A 20,137-nucleotide genomic window follows, 5' to 3' on the forward strand; every position below is an offset into this window, starting at 1 on the left:
AAATTCAGATTCTTAATACGAATCTCCACTCCTGTTTTTCAAATCAAATCGGAGTTTCTCTTTTGTTTCCCAGGCTGGAGTGCAATGGCGCAGTCTCAGCTCACTGCAACCTCCGCCTCCCAGGTTTAAGCAATTCTCCTGCCTCAGCCTCCCAAGTCGCTGGGATTATAGGCACCTGCCGCCATGCCCAACTAATTTTTTTGTATTTTTAGTAGAGATGGGGTTTCACCGTGTTGGCCAAGCTGGTCTCCAACTCCTAACCTCAGATGATCCACCCGCCACGGCCTCCCAAAGTGCTGGGATTACAGATGTGAGCTACTGCACTTGGCCCATCTTTTTTATTTTACCCAACAGATAAATGTTTCAAAATCTCTTGTCCCATAAGGTGGTCTTGAAAAGTTTCTTGAAGATAGGTATACGCCTAAAGAAAACAATAGAGATTTTTTAAGAAGCAAAGAACAAAATAAAGTCATGTAAAATGCCAACTTTATAGAAATGTGTAAGTAGGAAAGTCCCCCATGAAATCCTATTCTCCCAGAGTTAAGCATATCAAGACTTTTTTTTTTTTTTTTTTTTTTTGAGACGGAGTGTCGCTCTTTCGCCCAGGCTGGAGTGCAGTGGCATGATCTCGGCTCACTGCAACCTCCACCTCCCTGGTTCAAGCAATTCCCCTGCCTCAGCCTCCCGAGTAGCTGGGGTTACAGGTGCCTGCCACCATGCCCGGCTAATTTTTTTGTATTTTTAGTAGAGGCGGGGTTTCACCATGTTGGCCAGACTGGTCTGGGACTCCTGACCTCAGGCAATTCGCCCACCTCAGCCTCCCAAAGTGCTGGGATTACAGGTGTGAGCCACCATGCCTGGCCATTTTTTTTTTCTTTTACAATACATGTACTACTGTGCCTTATTTATTACAGAAATTGATCATGCTCTGTCCACTGTTCAGCAACTTGCTATTTTACATAGCATATCTTGGATGTCTTTCAATGCCAGCACATTTCAGTTTATTCTTTCTCTAGTATACACTTCTGCTTAGAATTCCAACAGTAGTCAATAGACTGGATTTCTATAGGTGGAGGGAGTCAGGGAACCCTGCCTTTTTTTTTTTTTTTTTTTTTTTTGAGACAGAGTCTCACTCTGTCGCCCAGGCTGGAGTGCAGTGGCACGATCTTGGCTCACTGCAAGCCCCGCCTCTCAGGTTCATGCCATTCTCCTGCCTCAGCCTCCCGAGTAGCTGAGACTACAGGTGCCCACCACCACACCCAGCTAATTTTTTTTTTTTTTTTGTATTTTTAGTAGAGATGGGGTTTCACCGTGTTAGCCAGGGTGGTCTCGATCTCCTGACCTCATGATTTGCCTGTCTCGGCCTCCCAAAATGCTGGGATTACAGGCTTGAGCCACCACGCCCGGCCAAAACCCTGCCTTTTTGTCTCTAGAATCTAAAGGTCATTTGTTTTTGTGGTCATAGCTATTCTCATCTGTCCGTCTGGTCCCACTGCAGGTGCTTTTTTGCTTCCCTCTCTCTGTTTACTTCCCAAGGTTGCTAACTCTACTCCGATTTGTAAATGGTAGTGCTACAGTCCTAGTTATTATCAGGACTCCAGAGGTCATTTCCTAGAATGTTGCAGAGATAGACAGAGATGGCTGAGGCTGAAGTGGAAGCACCAGCAGATGGAGAGAGGCCTGACTACCTCTTAAATTGTGCTAAGTCTCCTAACTAAAAATATCAGAATGCCTTTTTTAATGAGGACATTTTTTTAAATTTAATGTTACTGTTAGGTTTGCTTTAGTCTTTTTTTTTATTTTAAAGAGTTCGTTTTTACTTCTCCCACTTTCTAGTTTTTTTAAAAAGGGAGGGAGAAGGAAGGAATAAAAATATCAATTTCTGTCCCGTCACATAATGGAACAGAAATATACATCATTGTGTAGCAATTTCTAAGTTAATTAACTGTTTTTAATGTTAATATTTGAGGGTTGACCTAGATAACAACAACAGATGACAACCAGGCATCTGTTGTGCACTTACTGTGGAGTCCCTAGGTCCTTTTTGCATGCAGAAGCAGCCTGGAGTTGTGGAAAGAGGTAGAGGAGTGTGAGGGGTCAGGACACCTGGGATCTAATTGGCTCTACTCTCCAGAGAGGCAGTGGACCAGTCATGAACCTTTCATGCCCCAATCTTTAAAACAAGCTGCTGGACTAGGTAATTCTGAAGATGCCTTCAGATGGTCTCTCATTTTCAATTCGACCATTGGATTTGAGTTTGCATAGTCTGTGTTGTCCAGCATAATCCAGGATGGATTTCATCATGCGGTGGGTGAGGAAGAGCAACAGTTAAGAAATGGGTTTTAATCTTGGTTTTGATAGACACCCATCTGTACCTTGGGCAGGTACTGGGGGCATCATTTGTCTGTAAAATGAAGATACTGACCCAGATCCATGGTTCCTAACTAGGGATGCACATCAGAGTCACATATGAAGTGTTGTAGAAATATACACGTCTAGATTCAGCCCCTAGAGATTGCGATTCACTAGGGGTGTTATGGGGACCAGTTGTATATTTTTAAAAACACACCACAGGGATTCTGAGGCATTCCTGTTATATTGAGAAGCAGTTTAACTTGGCAATGTTTGACAAATACTTGACTGCCACCCCTGCCATTGCCTTGTTTGCCTATGAAACCCTCGCTGCTGTGGGTATGTTGGTTCTTGGCCTCACTTTGCTCAGCAGCCTGTGTCTTCCTCCTCAGTAACAACCTGCAGTGTTTCACTGTGCGGTGCAGTGCGGCGGCAGCTCGTGAGGAGGACCCGTACATGGACACCACCCTGAAGGTAAGAATTGGCTTATGAAGATAGTGAAACCTTAAGATTACAAAAGAGCACATGAATACTCGTAGATTTGCTCTCAGACCTAAGCTAGGCAAGAACGAAAGAGCTTAAGGTTGTCTAACGTATTGAATTAGAACTTTTGGATATAAAATAGTGAGGATTTTGTGATTCATGGCTTAGTTGACAGTTTTTAAGATTGCTTTGCAAACATTTCAGTCCGAATTGATTTAGTGCATAGTTTTTAAAGTTTGGTAAAGAATATAAAAAGTTTGAACTGAGAGCAGTTCACAGCTACAGTATGCTACAATTTTATCTTTTTTTTTTAATTTTAACTTTTAATTTTTTCAAGGCAGGATCTTGCTGTCACCCAGGCTGGAGGGCAGTGGCACAATCATAGCTCACTGCAGCCTCGAACTCCTGGACTCAAGTGATCCTGCCACCTCAGCCCCTCAAGTAGCTGGGACTACAGGTGTGCACCACCATGCCCTGCTAATTTTTTTTTGTATTATTATTATTATTATTTTTTTTTTGCAGAGACGGGTTTTGCTGTGTTGCCCAGGCTGGTCTTGAACTTCTGGGCCCAAGTGATCTGCCTGCCTCAGCCTCCGAAAATGGTGGGATCACAGGCATGGACCACCATTCCTGGCCCAATTGTATTTTATTAAATGGAAATATTGGTGGCAGTTTTACACAGCTGTTAACAAAACAGTCCAGAAATCAATATACTTAAGAGCACAAAATTGAATACAATGCATTAAAATGATTTATTTATACTATTATCAGCTATGCCTGTAATTCTGTATTTTATAAGCCTTTGATAACCTTCTATACTTAATCTAAGAGTTAATGATTATGGTAGATCAATAATCTCATTTTTAGTGAGAAGTAAAGTGCTTGGTCTCTAAAAAAAAAAAAAGCCTCTTGACCACAGAATAAATGTAGGCATTATTATGTTGAGATTCTGTGTTTTCTGACTTTGAATTTCTGTTCTCAGAAATATACTGATCACTTACATTATATTGATCTATGTTATTTTACTTCTGAAGTATAAGCTATTTGAATTGGGTATTTGTTAGGAATATACATGCTGCAAGAAGCTCCCAAATCATCATGCTTTGTATTTCAAAAATTGGTTTATATTTGTCTGGAAACTGGAATACCTTTTTCCAGAAAAATAAGCCTTCAATAATGATGGTTGTCTTAACAAGCCAGCCCCGACTTAGCGCCTAATGTGTCTGAGATACTCTTTCACAGTCACTGTCACCCAAACTGTGTCATATGATAGTGTTTTATGGAAAGCATGGTCTCTGAGTTCCTAGTGACCCTTTTTAATGGCCTGCCTGTGGTTTTCTGTTGCTGACCAGGCTTACTGCCTGCTGTCAGCCTCTTGGGAAACCAGAACCACAGATTTCCTGTGCCTTTGTTTGTATAAGATACACACATGGCCTTTTTGAGAGATTATTTTAAAATCAGGATTATTGCCTTTGTAAAAATAGAAAAGTAACAGATTAAAAAAATAAAACTTCCATTCTTTGTCCTCTTCTTTCCCCTCCTTGCGTTTTCAAACCTCAGAAAGACATAGGCTTATATAGGGGTGATGGTGCAATTTAAAGTACCTAATAGATTGAAGTAGGATCAATGTACATTTGGAAAAAAAAAATTCCATGTATTTTCAGAGTCTTATAAAAGCAGAATGAAGGAACAAGGAAGAGGCAAAAGGGGAGGGATAAGGAGAGGTGGGCATCTGGTGGAGGTATGCTGCCCTTGAGGCCAGTGGAGGTAGGAGAGGGAAGGCATAATCATACCTCACAGTTCCTCCTTTCCTGCGACTCCACCAGTTCTGAAGCCCTAGGTGCCAGTTAAACAAGTACACGTTTAGCCCACCTGCTGACTCAGGCTTTGGAGCTGTGATGTCTGAAAAAAGTTTCACAACCTCAAGAGTGGTTGAAAGTGCTTGTGGTCTGGCTCCTTTTCCTCTGAGATTCTGACTCCTCAGCACTAACCAAGCCACCTTAACTATTTTTACATGGAGGTAACAATGAAGATGACCTCAGAATCAAAACAGCATGCATGGACAAGAAGGCAGAGTCCTGGCAGCATCATTTTGTGAGCTCCCAGAATAGAGCTCTTCCGTTAGTTTTCTTGTTCATTCTACTTGAATTAATGGTCCTTTACAAGAGCAAAAGGCTGGCTCCTCTAGTTTATCTGACATGTCCCAGCCTGTCAGCCATTCCAGGCACTATTCATACCTAACAGACTAACAGTCGGGGGCCATCGGAACATACAAGCATTTCTTTCACACACAACATCCACAAAGAAACCATTTTATGTACTCCACATGCAGTAGAATGTCCTTTCATAGTGTCTGGTTTTGCCTAAAAACCCCATTTGGGCATACCCCCAACCATCTTGCTAGTAGTGGGGGTTTCCCTGGGTGGCACAGTATCAGCCTCCTCTCCTGGAGGTATCTGTGGAGCCACTCTGTGGGGCACACACACAAGTTCCTGCAGCTGTGGGACCCTCTTTCCGCATTTATTCAATCAATAAATAACTGAGTTTGTTGGCTGAGTAGCTCTATAAAATACGCTATTGGTTACATAGGTTTAGATAACCTCCTCTGTTAAGTATAGGAATTTGGGTTGGTTTTTTTCTGTTTGTTTGTTTTTTGGTGGTGGTGGGTATGGGATGGTGGCAGCAGAAGAGATTTTATCAAATAAACGGACTGATTTTTGAAGATTGAAGTGCATGTACCTTTATTTCTTGCTTAAATTTGTGATTTTCCTTTACTAGGCTTGCCCACCTGTTAGTATGGATGTCTGTGCTTTAAGAATACAGCTTTTCATAGGCTTGAAAGCCATCTGTCACTTTAAAAACCACATCATACTTTTGACTAAAGCAGACCCTGAGGCCATTCCAGAGAGAAGACAGTCACCCAAGAGGCTTCTGTAAGCATCCCCTTGCCCCAGGCATTCCTGCCATTTTCTGGAATGAGTTGTAACTGGTATATTTTGCGTTTATCTTTTTTCAAATCGTAATTTGGAATGATCAAATGGCTTTTTTATGGTGTTCTTTTTCCAGAGAAAGAAAAGAAGGTTCTAACAATCTCTGTAATACACTTTTTAACTGACCTGGGAACTTTTAGGAGAAAATGGATTATAAAATAATTTCAGTAAAAATCAAAGATATTTTACATTAGTTAAAGGACATGCTTTTCTGTGTAATTAATGGGAAAGACTGAGCCTATAATGCTAATTGAAACTACAGGACTTTTTACTGTCTTCTTTGACCCTTTCAGTAGTTACATTTTTATCTAAAATTATTTTCTGATATTACGAAAGAAATTAATAATGTATGTCTTACCTTAAAGCACATTTATGATCTATAGATATGTGCTGATCTATCTGAAAATAAAGTTGTATTTTGATAACATTCATCTCTTGTTATCTGTTAGGTTTCTGCTTTCCCATTGTTTAGAATAGAATGCTTAATTCCGGACTAGTTATGCTTCCATTTGATGTTTTCCTACTTAGTAGTAGAGAATGCAATCTAATTTCTCTACGGAAAATTTAATCAAGAAAGAAATCTCTTCAGGGAGTGAAGCATATAGTGTATTTCATATCAAACATAGGTTATTTTTAACATAGATTTTTACTTTTTCAAATTGTTAGTGGCTGTGCTTTGTTGCATCAACGGGAATCAGAGGTTGACTTTGGTAACTGATCACTTTGAGTGTACACAGAGTGGTCTGGGGCTGACTGATCCTAAAAGCTTTCTGGCGAGAGGAAAAGCAGTTTGTAGTCTTGCACATTTGACATTCTAATAGTATAATTTTTTAAATGATCTTTTAAAAATTCTAATTCATTTGAAAATTCATTTGATAAACAATTTTAAAAGGTTGTACACTAAAGAAAATGTATCACATAGTGAAAGCAAGAGATAAGATAGTGCTTTAAGCAGACTTAACAGTTTTATGTGTCTTCATCATATTCTCAGCAGCCATGATGTTGCTTCTGCTTAGATTTGTGGCTTAGGGCATGCTAGACTCATGAAAGTCAAATGCAGAAAAGAGCCTGGGCATAGGGACTTCCTCAGTCAAGGATCTTTTCCTTTTGATGGGACTTGCCTGTTCTTTGAACTTATTGCTCATTTGAGAATACTTGCAGAGTGAATTGGAAGCAGTTGGTTTATCATTACATGAAAATTACAATATTAAATGCAGTTAGCCTATGTAGTATTGTGAACTAATATTCCATAAAAATAGAGTGTACAGTTAATCACTGAAGAAAATAGTAAATGAAAATGATTTTGTAGTTATTGTATATCCAATATTTACCATTTACAACTACCATTTATTAATAATGTCATTTTAAAATTCTTGTCCTTTGTTTTGCTTTTAGTTCTAGAAAAGATACCAGTGTTAAAATCAAAATACCTCCTGTAGCTGAGGCTGGGTGGAATTTGTATATTGTGAATACGATCTCACCAGTGCAACTGTACAAAGAGATGGTACTCTTTTCAAACTTCTGATTCTTGTTCGTAGTATTTAGAGTGAAATTAATGATCAGAAATTGATTCTAATTATCATACATTCAGGATGCCACAGCCATTCAGCTTCCTGGCATTGTCTGACAGTGGAATGTGTATCTCTTTCTGCCTCCTCGTTGTTACAGCTTCTGACATCTGAGGAACCAGTAGAAATTCCCTTCACTAGCATAAGACTCCCTTATTCATACCCACTCTCCTAAGAAGATCAATTGGCCAATCTAAACATAGTCTTTGACCTTAATTTGAACTCTAGCAAAGATAGCTAAGAAATGGAGCAAATAAATAAATAAATCTAAGATTGTGTATCCCTGTCCCACTCTTCTTATTTAGAAATGTTAGCAGATTGTCCCAGGGCACTACAGCTACTGCAGCATTGTCCTGGGGGGAGGGATCCAGAGGGAGCATCCTTACTGATCTAAGAGTGACAGCTTCCTACTCATCCCTGGCAATTATTTTAACTCTTTATTTTGAAACAATTTCAAACTTACAGAAAAGTTGCAAGAATAAGTATATTCTTCCCAACCCTTTGGGAGGCTGAGGCAGGTGGGTTGCTTGAGGCCAGGAGTTCGAGACTAGCCTGGGTAACATAGTGAGATCCCATCTGTACAAAAAATAAAAAAATTAGCCAGTTGTGGTGGCACATACCTGTAGTCCTAGCTACTTGGGAAGCTAAGATGGGAAGATCACTTGAGCCCAGGAGTTCAAGGCCACAATGAGCTATGGTCATAACACTGCACTCCAGCTTGGGTGACACAGCAAGACCCTGACTCTTTTGACTCGTTTTTAAAAAGAATATTCTATATATTCCCATTCCCCACACAGATTTCTTCACAGTCAACATTTTACCCTGTTTGCTTCTCTGTCTCTCTTTTATGCACTCTGTGCTTTCTGTGCACTCACGTATACATACACTGTTTTCTGATTCTTCTTCAGGAGGTAAACTGCATACATCAGTCTTTTGCCCCTAAGTACTTCAGCGTACTTTGCTAAGAATAAGGATACTCTCTTGCATACCACAATACAGTAGTATGCTTTCATAATTTAACATTGACACAGTGCTTTATCTGGTTTATGGTTCATAGTCTAATTTTGTCAACTGACCCAATGGCTTAATAGCATTTCCCCTTCTCCAGTTCAAGACCCAGTCTAGGATCAGGTAGTGTGTTTAACTATGATGTCTCTTTAGTCTCCTTGAATCTGGAATATTTCTATAGCCTTTCATTATATTTTATGACATGAGCATTTTTGAAAAATATAATTTTCCCCTCTACTTTTTTTTGAGAGTATTCCTTATTTAGGGTTTGCTTTTTTTTTTAATGGTTAGATTCAGATTATGCATTTTCAGCCAGAATATTGCATAGGTGATTTTTGTGTTAAGGGTATCACATCTGGAGGCATATGCTGTTCATCCACCCCTCTTTGGTGATGTTAATTTTTGATCATCAGGTCAAGGTGTTGCCTGATTTGTCCCTGCCAATAATTTAATGCCAGTTATTATATTAGCTGTGCCCTGTCTTTTCAGTCTTGCTTAATTGAAAGTCTTCATTTAGGTGATTTGACTGCTAGAGTCTGAATATATTGATTGAGTCAGATTAGCTAGTGATAATTTTTATGAGCCCTTTATGAGTTATGGAAATATATGTAGTAGAGCCTAAACTTACCAATCAAAACTAAAATAAGGGAAGAATACTCAGTCCAAATTTGGGAAAGAATTAAATCACAATTTTTTTTAAGTTTATTTCAAATATTAACATGTTCACTAGTCTTATCGAGATCAAACTGTTGCTAAGTTTGCAGTATTATTAGTATTACAGTATTATTTGGACCTCTCTAATGATTAGAGCTGTTTAACAAGGTATTATTTATAATCATGTATGTATTAAACTGGCTTATAGGTGGTGGGAAAAAAGCCCTTCAACTAAGCCCTTGTCAGAATGGTAAATAACCATTTTGTTTACTTTTAGAGTTTAGTATGTCCAAATGTTAACTTTACTAACAAAATATATAAATGTTTTTAAGAACTTAGGAACTTTTGAGAGTCTCTCTTCAGCAACATTAGTGTTTGTCTTTTTTGTTTAGATAGACTATAGCAATACCTATAAGACTGTCAAAACCCAGAGCTGCATTCACCTTCTCAGTGAGGCTCATCTGTTAGTGCGAGCTGCCCTGATGGATGCCAGTCAGCTGGAACCTGGAGAGAAGGCAGAGCTTTTGGAAGCATTTAAGGAAAGCTGTGGCCACCTTGGGGACTGTTACAGCAGGTGAGTGACACCTCTTGGAACCTTGTTACAGAAGTCATCTTGAACTTTGGGTGCACTTGTTAGCTTTTCCATCTCTGGTAGTTACCTGATAAATGGGGAGGTGGTTCATTTATTCACTTCTTCCACAAGCATTTATTGAGCACATACTCTGTTAGGTACTGTGCTAGGCTTAAACATACAAAAATGAATGTGACCCATTTCCTGCTCTCAAGGAGTCACAGTTTAGAAGATGAGCAGTAAGTCTCAAGTTTGTGATTTTCCCGCCATTTAACTTAGGACTTTGACATTTTTCTCAGGCTTTGAAAATCCTTGACATTAAAAACATATATTTTGTTAGTAAAGTTAACACTTGGACATATTAAACCCTAAAAGTAAACAAAGTGGTTATTTTCCATTCTGACAAGGGCTTAGCTGAAGGGCTTTTTTCCCCACCATCTGTGAGCCAGTTTAATACATACATGATTGTAAATACTACCTTGTTAAACAGCTCTAATCATTAGAGAGGTATGACTAGTTTATTGTCTGCTAGCTTAAGGGAGAGCTGCCAGTTGGACAGTCCGTGATTTTGATCTTAGTAGTCAGTGCTTTTATAATGTCAGAAGGGGACATTGGTATGAATAATGTTTTTATATTTGAGAGTAATGTTTACAAATTTTTTTGCATATGATTGTTTTCAGACTTACTTGATCCACATGAATGGTTAAAAATTAATAAAACAGACTTTTCCTCCTGTAAACACCATTATTTTAGAGTCCGGTCATGAATATTAGAATTAACTTAAATTGTTGTTTTTGTTTCTATTATGAGCAGGCAAAAAGAAACTGCATTAATTAGAAGTTTGTAAGATAAAACTTAGGAGTTTGTTTCAGTTACTAATGGCAGTAGAAAAGCATTTTGGAATTTCTGTCTTCTGGAAAGCATGATATATTCTGTTATAGAATGTGTTAGATATCCAGTTTTAAAAATTCCAAATTTGACTAGGCATGGTGGCTTACACCTGGATCCCAGCGCTTTGGGAGGCTGAGGTAGGATAATCACTTGAGGTCAGGAGTTTGAGATCAGTCTGGGCAACATAGTGAGACCCTGTCTTTAAAAAAGTGACACATTTGAGGTTTTTCATTTCCTTCCCTTTAGGCTTGACTCCCAGCATTCTCATCTCACCTTGCCATACTATAAGATGTCTGGTTTGTCTATGGCTGAAGTTCTGGCCCGCATGGACTGGACAGTAGAGGATGGATTACAGAAATACGAGAGGGGATTAATTTTTTACATTAATCATTCACTTTATGAAAACCTGGATGAAGAATTAAGTGAAGTGATTATAGTTTTCTGTTTTATATCTAATATTTTTAACATTACATTTTAATGGTTTATTTTATATAGTACTGTTTAGAAATCAGATTCCAAATATTTTTCTTCTTTGATATTCTTTTTCTAAAAAAAGTAATGTGCCCTTTTCTTCATTAATGAAGATAGAATTATAGCTTGGAAAAGAACTTATGGGTAATCTTTTCATACTTTCTCATTATACAGACAGGGACATATTGTCTGTTGTAGTCTCAACACCTGCCCAGTGACAGTAGCATGTCCTCAGCAGAGCTACACAGAATGCAGGCCTTGCCTTCCATCTTCTCATCTGCAGTCCTTCCTGCAACCCTAATTGTTCCTTACTCCTTGTGTCCTAAACTTCACTTATAAAACTCTGACCTTAGGCCAGTAACCTAAAGACATTATTAAGGATTATTTTTAGGGCTGGGCACAGTGGCTAATATCTGTAATTCCAACACTTTGGGAGGTCGAGGTGGGAGGATCACTTGAAACCAGAAGTTTGAGAACACCCTAGGCAATATAGCAAGACCCCATCTCTACAGGAAATTAAAAAATTAGCTGGGCTTGGTGGTATACACCTGTAGTTCCAGCTACTCAGGAGGCTGAGGCAGGAGGATCGCTTGAGCCCAGGAGTTTGAGGCTACAGTTAGCCACAATTACACCACTGCATTCCAGGCTGGGCAATACAGAAAAACACTGTCTTAGAGAGAAAAGAAAAGATAACCCCTCATGTATTTTATACATAGTTGGATGCAAATATGCCAAGTTAGAAATTGTGGTATCAAATGTTTTAAAGTTTTGAAATGAAATTTTCTCATACAAATTACTTAATTGGGTATATTTTGAACTAAATAGTAGTTTTTATGATGGATTTTTATTGTCATTCAATCAAATATTTATTTTCTTCTTCTGAAGTGTTAAAATTAGAAATGCTGGTCATAACCTGGTACATATTTTCATTGTTTTTCTTCATTATAATCAGCAAAGAGATCACTTTAGGTTATCTCAGGCCTCCCATGTATTAGTATCAGTTTTGTCTTTTTAAAATTAAAACATAATACTATAATTTTATCTTACTTGGAATGTTTGTGTCTTGGCTTTTTGCCTATATGTTTTGCTGATTTTGTTGCTTTCTTCTGGCTGACTGACCTTTTATTCCTTTTATTCCTTCGTGCTTACCAAAGGAATTAGCAGCAAAAGTGGTTCAGATGTTTTATGTGGCTGAGCCAAAGCAAGTGCCCCATATTCTCTGTAGTCCTTCTATGAAGAATATTAATCCTTTAACTGCCATGAGCTATCTAAGGAAGCTGGATACTTCTGGGTTTCCATCGATCTTAGTGACACTGACCAAGGCAGCAGTGGCTCTGAAAATGGGAGATCTTGACATGCACAGAAATGAAATGAAAAGCCATTCAGAGGTATGGAGCCCTGCCCAGTGCTAACAGAAGGCTGAAATAGGACCTGGTAATCTTGAAGTGTTTAGCTGTCTTCTGGCTTCTTTCTAGCTCATATATTCTTGGTTGTAATGGAAAACAGACAACATTAGAAACAAAGTGATCCAAATGGGACTTCAGATCTGGCAAATGAAAAATAAATAAGACTGATAAATGACAGCAGTGGATATCCAAAGACTTCAACTTAGTGTCAAGTGTGTTCAGAGCACTGAGCTTGGTACTGAAGAACAGGCTCTGCCCCGAGGGGACGATGTGATCTGGCCTGAGGGATATGGTGTGTGCACTGGAAAAGCACAGAGTAATATGTATTTAAGAACAGCAAAGGGGTTATTAGCCATGAGCTTTAGGAGTCTAGTAGTTGCAGAAATAGCCCCCACTTGGGAAAATCCCAGATAACTTTATGGAGGATTGGACATTTGAATGGTGTACCAAGAAACACAGACTTTCCCTTGGAAAAGAGGCCATTTAGGGACACTATCAAAGGTGTTAATCATTTAAGGGAAGAAAATAAGAGGTGGTGTAATTGAACGCTTGTTATTTACCAGGCCTATTCTAAGCTCCTTGCATATATTATTTAATTCTTAATAATGCTATAAGGTAGGAGTATTATACAAATGAAGGAATTAAGACACAGAGAGGTTAAGTAACTCATCAGGATCACACAGCTAAGTGGTAGAGCCAGAATTGAACCGGGCAGCCTGACTTCAGAACCTGTGCTCCTGCACTGTTTTCTTGCCAGACTGGCCAGAGCCCACAGTATGACTTGGGTTGCTAAAAAAGGAAGAACGTAAGTGCTTTATCACTGTACAAATGACTTGCTTTGTTATGATGAGGAAAGCAAGTCAACATCGGGATGTCTTCTGTTTTGAAGAGTAGAATTCTAGAAAAATGAACTTTCTCTTCATTATTTTGAAAAAACTTAAGATATATTAGTCATCACTCGGTATTTATGGGAGATTGGTTTCAGAACCTTCTACAGCTACCAAAATCCACAGAAGCTAAAGTTGCTTATGTAAAGTGGCATAGTAACCTATCTATAGGTTTTGCATATAACCTATCTACTTTCTCCAGTATACTTCAAATCATCTCTATATTACTTATAATACCTAATATAATGTCAACTGCTATGTACATAGTTATTAATACTGCATTGTTTAGGGAATAATAATAAAAAAAAATCTGTACATGTTCAGAACAGAGGCAGTTTTGCCCCCCCACCCATTTTTTTTTTTTTTTTTCTGAGAGCCTCGTTCTGTGGCCCAGGCTGGAGTGCAGTGGCGCAATCTCAGCTTACTGCAACCTCCACCTCCCAGGTTCAAGCGATTCTTCTGCCTCAGCCTCCCAAGTAGCTGGGATTACAGGTGTACACCACCATGCTTGGCTAATTTTTGTATATTTAGTAGAGACGGGGTTTTACCATGTTGGCCAGGCTGGTCTCGAACTCCTAACCTCAAGTGATCTTCCCTCCTCGGCCTTCCAAAGTGCTGGGATTACAGGTGTGAGCTACTGCGCTCAGCCATCCCGAATATTTTTGATCTGTGGTTGGTTGAATCCATGGGTGTGGAACCCACGAATACAGAAAATGGACTGCATTTTCAAATCAAGTAGACCTAAATATAAAGCTCTCTACAAAAAATAGGACACCTTGATGCTTAGTTAAATGTCAGTAACTTCTATAAGACAGTCAGTGGTTTCCTTCTTTGGGTAAGAACTAGCCTTTATAGTCAAAGAAAAAATTGTGATTAAATTATTAATAGCTTAACCATGCATTGTGAATGCACTAGCATGTTTAGTATTTCTAAGATGGACAATCTAAATACAATGTACCTTTTGTTCCTAAATTTCTTTCTTATCTGAAGATGAAGTTGGTATGCGGCTTCATTCTGGAACCTCGGCTCTTGATTCAACAGAGAAAGGGACAGATTGTTCCAACCGAGCTTGCACTTCACTTGAAGGAGACTCAGCCTGGATTGCTTGTGGCTTCAGTTCTGGGCTTGCAGAAGAACAGCAAAATTGGAACTGAAGAAGCAGATTTCTTTTTTAAGGTTTGTCACTTTGAAAATGTGATTTTTCTGGATGACCTCATTAAATTGGTGGTGGGGAGGGACAGAGTAAGAGAAGTGAGTTTTTCATTTGTTTATTGAAAAAACAGACATAATCACTTTATAAGATAAAAGTACTAATTAAAAGAGTATATCTGAAGAAACTTTATTTGTATAACCTAGAATCTGTTCCCTTTTAAAAATGTCTAAATTTTCTTTTGCCATGGCACTAATGCTAATGGTAAATTATTAATTGCATGGCCCATGTGATGCTGTGATATTCAGCCCAGCTGTCGCTTTATCAGTGCTATATATTTATCTGGAATATAGAGGCTTCTTTTACTGTTTTCAAGGTGCTTTGTGCTAAGGATGAAGATACAATTCCTCAGCTCTTGGTAGACTTTTGGGAAGCTCAGCTAGTGGCATGTCTCCCAGATGTGGTACTTCAGGAACTCTTTTTCAAACTCACATCACAGTACATCTGGAGATTGTCTAAGAGGCAGCCTCCTGACACCACACCATTGCGAACATCGGAGGATCTGGTAAGATAATGGAATAATACCTTAAATTTAACTCATGCATTGCCCATTACAAAAACATACCTTCTTATTTTTAAAAACTTATTATAAAATCTAACCTAGTTTTCTATTACCAGGTATCTTATTTACGCAGGAGTTAAAAATACACTTAAAATGTGTCTGTAACTGAAGTGGCCTACATTTTAAATAATTTTGTACTCTAAAGAATGTCCTCTACTTACTAATGTCCCTCACTTACTTGCAGTGGTAGCTCAGTTGCCAAAGCATGGAGAAAGGGACTTCTTCCAGAACATCACCTCATCTGTACTTCCTCAGCAGAGGATCATTAAGTGGAACATAAGAGAGAAGACATCTGCAGACCTCCTTGGTGGGAGAGGAACTGCAGAAGGCTGTGGGAGGGAGACTTCCTTAGTGGGCCCCCATTTCCTGTCTGTTGCACATACAGGAGCTGTTCTGTGGCACTTGAGGCAGCCAGTAACAACTCTTTCTACCCTTCTTGCTACCGTTCTTGCTCCTAGCCCATTTCTGTCCCAGCTCATTAGCCATGGCTAATGGAGAGTTAAGTGGAAAAGTTACCAGCTTCTTGAATAAGCAGGGCTTCTTGGGAATTGTCTTGAGAATTTATGAAAGATATTTTGCCATCTAAAGAAAGTGGTGTTAATAAAAATTATTTCCAATATTCTTTTTAGGTATAATTGGCTTAAATGCAGTATTGCTCTTTTTGCTAGAAAGTGCCTCTTTGGAGTATTTACATTTTAAAATATAAGGAAATATTTAGCGTAGAAGCAAGCAAGACTGAAATATTTTCCAGGAGAAAAATTCTTAAAAACTTTCCTTCCCATTCCCAGGAAAGTTTATACCTAATTCTATGACATGGCAGAGAATTAATGATTGCTTTGCTCTTTGTGGAATGGATAAGCAAGCTTTTGTTGTTATATTTTGTTTATGAGAAATTCTTTTATGTTTTAGATAAATGCCTGTAGTCATTATGGCTTAATTTATCCATGGGTTCACGTCTTAATATCATCTGATTCATTAGCTGATAAAAATTATACAGAAGATCTTTCAAAATTACAGGTAAGTAAAAATACCTCCTTTTCTTATGAAAGTGCATATTACGATATAGTGTAAGATTAAATTTGCTGAGCCCCAGGTGTCCTGTTAATCTAGAATATAGAATTTTGAGGGACAAAATCCATAGTTAGGCATACTCAGGAGACTTGGAGGGAATGCCTGCCTCTGCCTGAAACTGATGATGGATGGGACACCTGTGCTGAGCGGCTGGTTTCGTTGCAGGTGGATGAACAAACTTCACCAAGTCTCCTGGCTGATTTTCAGGATGGGCTTGAAAACACTTTGTGAAATGAAAGTGTGGCAAATGTTTAGTGGTGTTTTTATTGATGTAGTTTGTTTTTGTTAGTGTTGACTTATACATTTTAGGCCTCTAACCCAAGCCAGGCACTGCTATTCCTCTTCTAAGAAACAGGTCAAAGTAGTCAGTTTATCCAGCTCCTGAAAAGGATTTTTCAGAAATGAGGGGGATGATTAGAGAATGTGGATCATCCTTTAATAATTCTGACTGCAACAGTGTTTTGGCTGGCAGTGAGAATTAAAGTCCACATTTGACTTGGTGGATCAGGCTGGGCCACATGAGCATTTGATTTTATTTAATGTAGTTCAGCGGCCCAAAGAATGAATATAATTCCCAGATCTATTTTCTTTGGTCTTCCCCGTGTAGGTGCTAACATACAAAACTTAAGATTTCCTATTAAGAATTCTGAGTTTCAAGTCACTCTTGAAAAATTTAGCAGCTCCATTAACCCAAGGTCCTCATTGCTTCTGACCTGAGGGTTGGGGCTGACCCGCAGCCCCTCCTTGGGCAGTGGTCACACTGTCCTCCCACACAGTTATCATCTTTGTGGCATCCTGACCCAAATGCTGAGTGTCTGTTTTCCTTATCCCAGCTGCCCTCATGCGTCTTCATCATTTGATTGGCCTCGTTAGGCTTTTGAATTTGCAATACCTCATTTACACTATGGGAACTGGTATAAGTGTAGTTGTTACTTAATATCAAATTGGGAATGGGGCTTAGAGGAGAGAAGCTGAAGAGGCCATATTGCTTAGACTGAGCCTTCAGGTGGGGCTGTGGTGTTCCCAGAGATGGCATTATTTATGTGCTTCTTTAAAAAATAACCAAAGAAGATTCTTCTTGTCTCTTGTCTCTAGTACCATTGTGATACAAAGGCTTCTGAGGGACTAGCCTCAGATTTTGTTCATTTCACGAATATTGCTTGAGCATGTGCTGTAGATGTTATGGGGAGCATTGGACAAGACAGGTGGAGCTTTGCCTTCCTAGAACATACACACTAATTACATATTTAAAATTGTAATTGGAATAAGTGCTATTAAATTTCCTCTGATAAAGCTTTAAAGCATATTTATAATCGTTGCTTGAAAAAATATAATTCAGTGATCTTTTAAAATTTGTTTTAAAATATTTTAAAAGGAAAATCCTTGCTATTAAAGGAGGAAAATCTTTGCTATTAAATAGCAAAATCTTGGCTGTTGAAGGAGAAACACAGTCTGCCTAAACTTTTATAATTTTTTTTTTTTTAAAGAGACAGAGTCTTAATCTATTGCCCAGATTAGAGTGCAGTGGCAATCATGGCTCACTGTAACCTCCAACTCCTGGGCTCAAGCAAGCCTCCCACCTCGGGTTCCCAAAGTTCTGGGATTATAGGTGTGAGTCACTGCACCTGGCCTTACTTTCAAACTTCTTGATTACATGGATAAAACTAAGTAAAAGTTCATGGGAGTTGAAGTTATGACTACTTTCAGTCATAATTTGGTACACATGCCCTGCTCCTTCCTACTGCCCCCACTCCCTTCCCCATTATCTGGATTAGTCAAGAGTTAAATATAGAGGTAATCTCTTTTCTTCCATGTTGGGAGACCCTTTGAGTGAGAGATTATCAACCTTATTTCATCTCTGCCATTTGATTGTCAGGAAATTATTCACATGAATAATTTACTAAACTTGCAGGAAGAAAAGGGACCAACCTTATTCTCCTGGTCATTCTTTGGTAGATATTTGGAATAAAATAATCACACCAACTGTGATTGGGTAGATCACATTCCATATTCTCTTTTGAGTCTCAGAAGATGCTGTAGCAAAGAGGTACAGGGACAAGAAAATTAGGACATGACCATCTCATCTTTATCCTGGAGAAAGGGAAAGTGGAGATTAATTTGGTGGTAGAATCAAAAGTAATATTTATAGTTTAATTGCTTAAAGTAAATATTGGTAAAGTTGTAAATTCTGAGATAATACTGCTCCCTGTTATTCATCTTGTGACAAAGTGGTATTGATAACAATGATTAGTTCTAAACAATCACTTTAGTCTTATTAAGTGTTAAATTTTATTTTTGCATATGTATGTAGCACATGCTTATAGAAAATTTGGAAAATACAGGAAGGGGTGTAAAGAAAACAGAGTAGGCTTTGTTGTCCCATCCTGTGTGCTGTTTCAAATTGCCATGCTCTTCCGACAGTATTTCTGTATGTGCATTTACCTATGTAGATTTTATAAAACTAATCACGTTCAGAAATATAATTTTGTATTGAAATTTTTTTACTCATTTTATCATAAACTTTTTTTATTAACTAGCCTTTGAAAAACATAGTTTTGATGGCTGTGTAATGTTCCATTAGCTGAGTGTGCCATATGTATTTACTCATCCTTTGTTGTTACACATGTAGATTACTTCTAAATTTTCAATATTGCGAATACTCTTGCGGTGAGCATCATTGGACATAAATCTTTAACCACAATGTTGATTATTCCCTTAGGATAGAGTCCTAAAGAATGCCGATTGGTTTTAATTTGCAGTCCATACAAAGCAAATAAAATCATGTTATTTAAAAATGATTGCTTTCTATTAAAGAGATCTTTAAACTAGAGGTAGTTTCAAGATTATATTATGCTTAGATTTATTAAATAAGGACCACATGCATGTGCTCTAATATGGCATTCTTTCTATTTTATTTTTGGCAAGTGAGGTTTAGTCTTAAGAAATTGAATTCTGTATGTTGTGTTTTAGTTTTTGAGGCGCCTCATTTCATAACATTTCATTTTTCTGTTCATAGTCTCTTATATGTGGTCCTTCATTTGACATAGCTTCCATTATTCCGTTCTTGGAGCCACTTTCAGAAGACACTATTGCCGGCCTCAGTGTCCATGTTCTGTGTCGTACACGCTTGAAAGAGTATGAACAGTGCATAGACATACTGTTAGAGCGATGCCCAGAGGCAGTCATTCCATATGCTAATCATGAACTGAAAGAAGAAAACCGGGTATGCTTTTTCAGATTATGTTTTTAGGCTTGATCAGTGATAATCAGATTTGATAACCTCATTTCCTTTCCTGCAAAATGGGGACAATTTATGCTAATCCAACCTCATAAGGCTGTATGGGTCCATTGAGCATATATGTTTAATATGCTACGTGTTTTGAGTACTATTAAATGCTGTTAAAATATATGGAGATGGTATATTATCATCATTAAACATCTTTTGTTTGGAGATGAAGTAGTTGATTACCTGAAGATTTGGGAACAGTATATGATGTGAAAATATTTTCTCTGCTATACGGTTTTTAGTTTAGAAATTAGAAGAATTTTGGACCTTAGTTCTTTTTTTCTTCATTCCTTCCTTCTTGCCACATAAGAGATGATAACGGGATATGTCTGTTACTTCTTGAAAATAGCCATGTACATATGTACAATATATGTATTACTGGGTTTTCAAGTTACAAACCTGACTTTTATGTTATAGTTAAGGCAGAAGACTGGCTGCTGATATAACTTATGTTATAACAAAGTTAGCTGCCTTAGACAAAATGATGTATTTTTGCTCCGTGCTTTCCTGCACAATCTTCTTATTCTCCTTTGAAATCTGAGAATAAAATGCATCAAACTAAGATTTATTCATTTTTTCCTAAGATAGACTCTGTGGTGGAAAAAACTGCTGCCTGAACTTTGTCAGAGAATAAAATGTGGTGGAGAGAAATATCAACTCTACTTGTCATCATTAAAAGGTAAAATGATTTTTTTTTTTTGCTTGATTATAAACTTAAGAGTTTCAG

The 20,137-nt window shown here is 38.1% G+C and overlaps 1 protein-coding gene across 9 annotated transcripts in view; it reads left to right on the forward strand.

Moving 5' to 3' along the window:
* The window catches only part of HPS3 (HPS3 biogenesis of lysosomal organelles complex 2 subunit 1), a 43,295-nt gene that overhangs the window by 18,196 nt on the left and 4,962 nt on the right, over nucleotides 1-20,137 (forward strand). Inside the window, exons 6-16 of one of the 9 annotated variants that reach the window (XR_004251423.2) lie at nucleotides 2,745-2,826; nucleotides 5,614-5,768; nucleotides 7,221-7,329; nucleotides 9,448-9,629; nucleotides 10,764-10,944; nucleotides 12,143-12,376; nucleotides 14,272-14,457; nucleotides 14,808-14,996; nucleotides 15,963-16,070; nucleotides 19,141-19,347; nucleotides 19,995-20,089. Coding sequence is in view for 4 of the 9 variants with exons in the window: in XM_032173808.2 (XP_032029699.1) it covers nucleotides 2,745-2,826; nucleotides 5,614-5,768; nucleotides 7,221-7,329; nucleotides 9,448-9,629; nucleotides 10,764-10,944; nucleotides 12,143-12,376; nucleotides 14,272-14,457; nucleotides 14,808-14,996; nucleotides 15,963-16,070; nucleotides 19,141-19,347; nucleotides 19,999-20,089 (1,724 nt within the window). In the remaining 5 variants the exon portion in view is untranslated. The other 8 variants (XR_009209380.1, XR_009209381.1, XM_032173808.2 and 5 more) reach the window with 8 other exon arrangements.

The sequence above is a fragment of the Hylobates moloch genome, unplaced genomic scaffold (assembly GCF_009828535.3).
Source record: "Hylobates moloch isolate HMO894 unplaced genomic scaffold, HMol_V3 SCAFFOLD_13, whole genome shotgun sequence".
NCBI lineage: Eukaryota > Metazoa > Chordata > Mammalia > Primates > Hylobatidae > Hylobates > Hylobates moloch.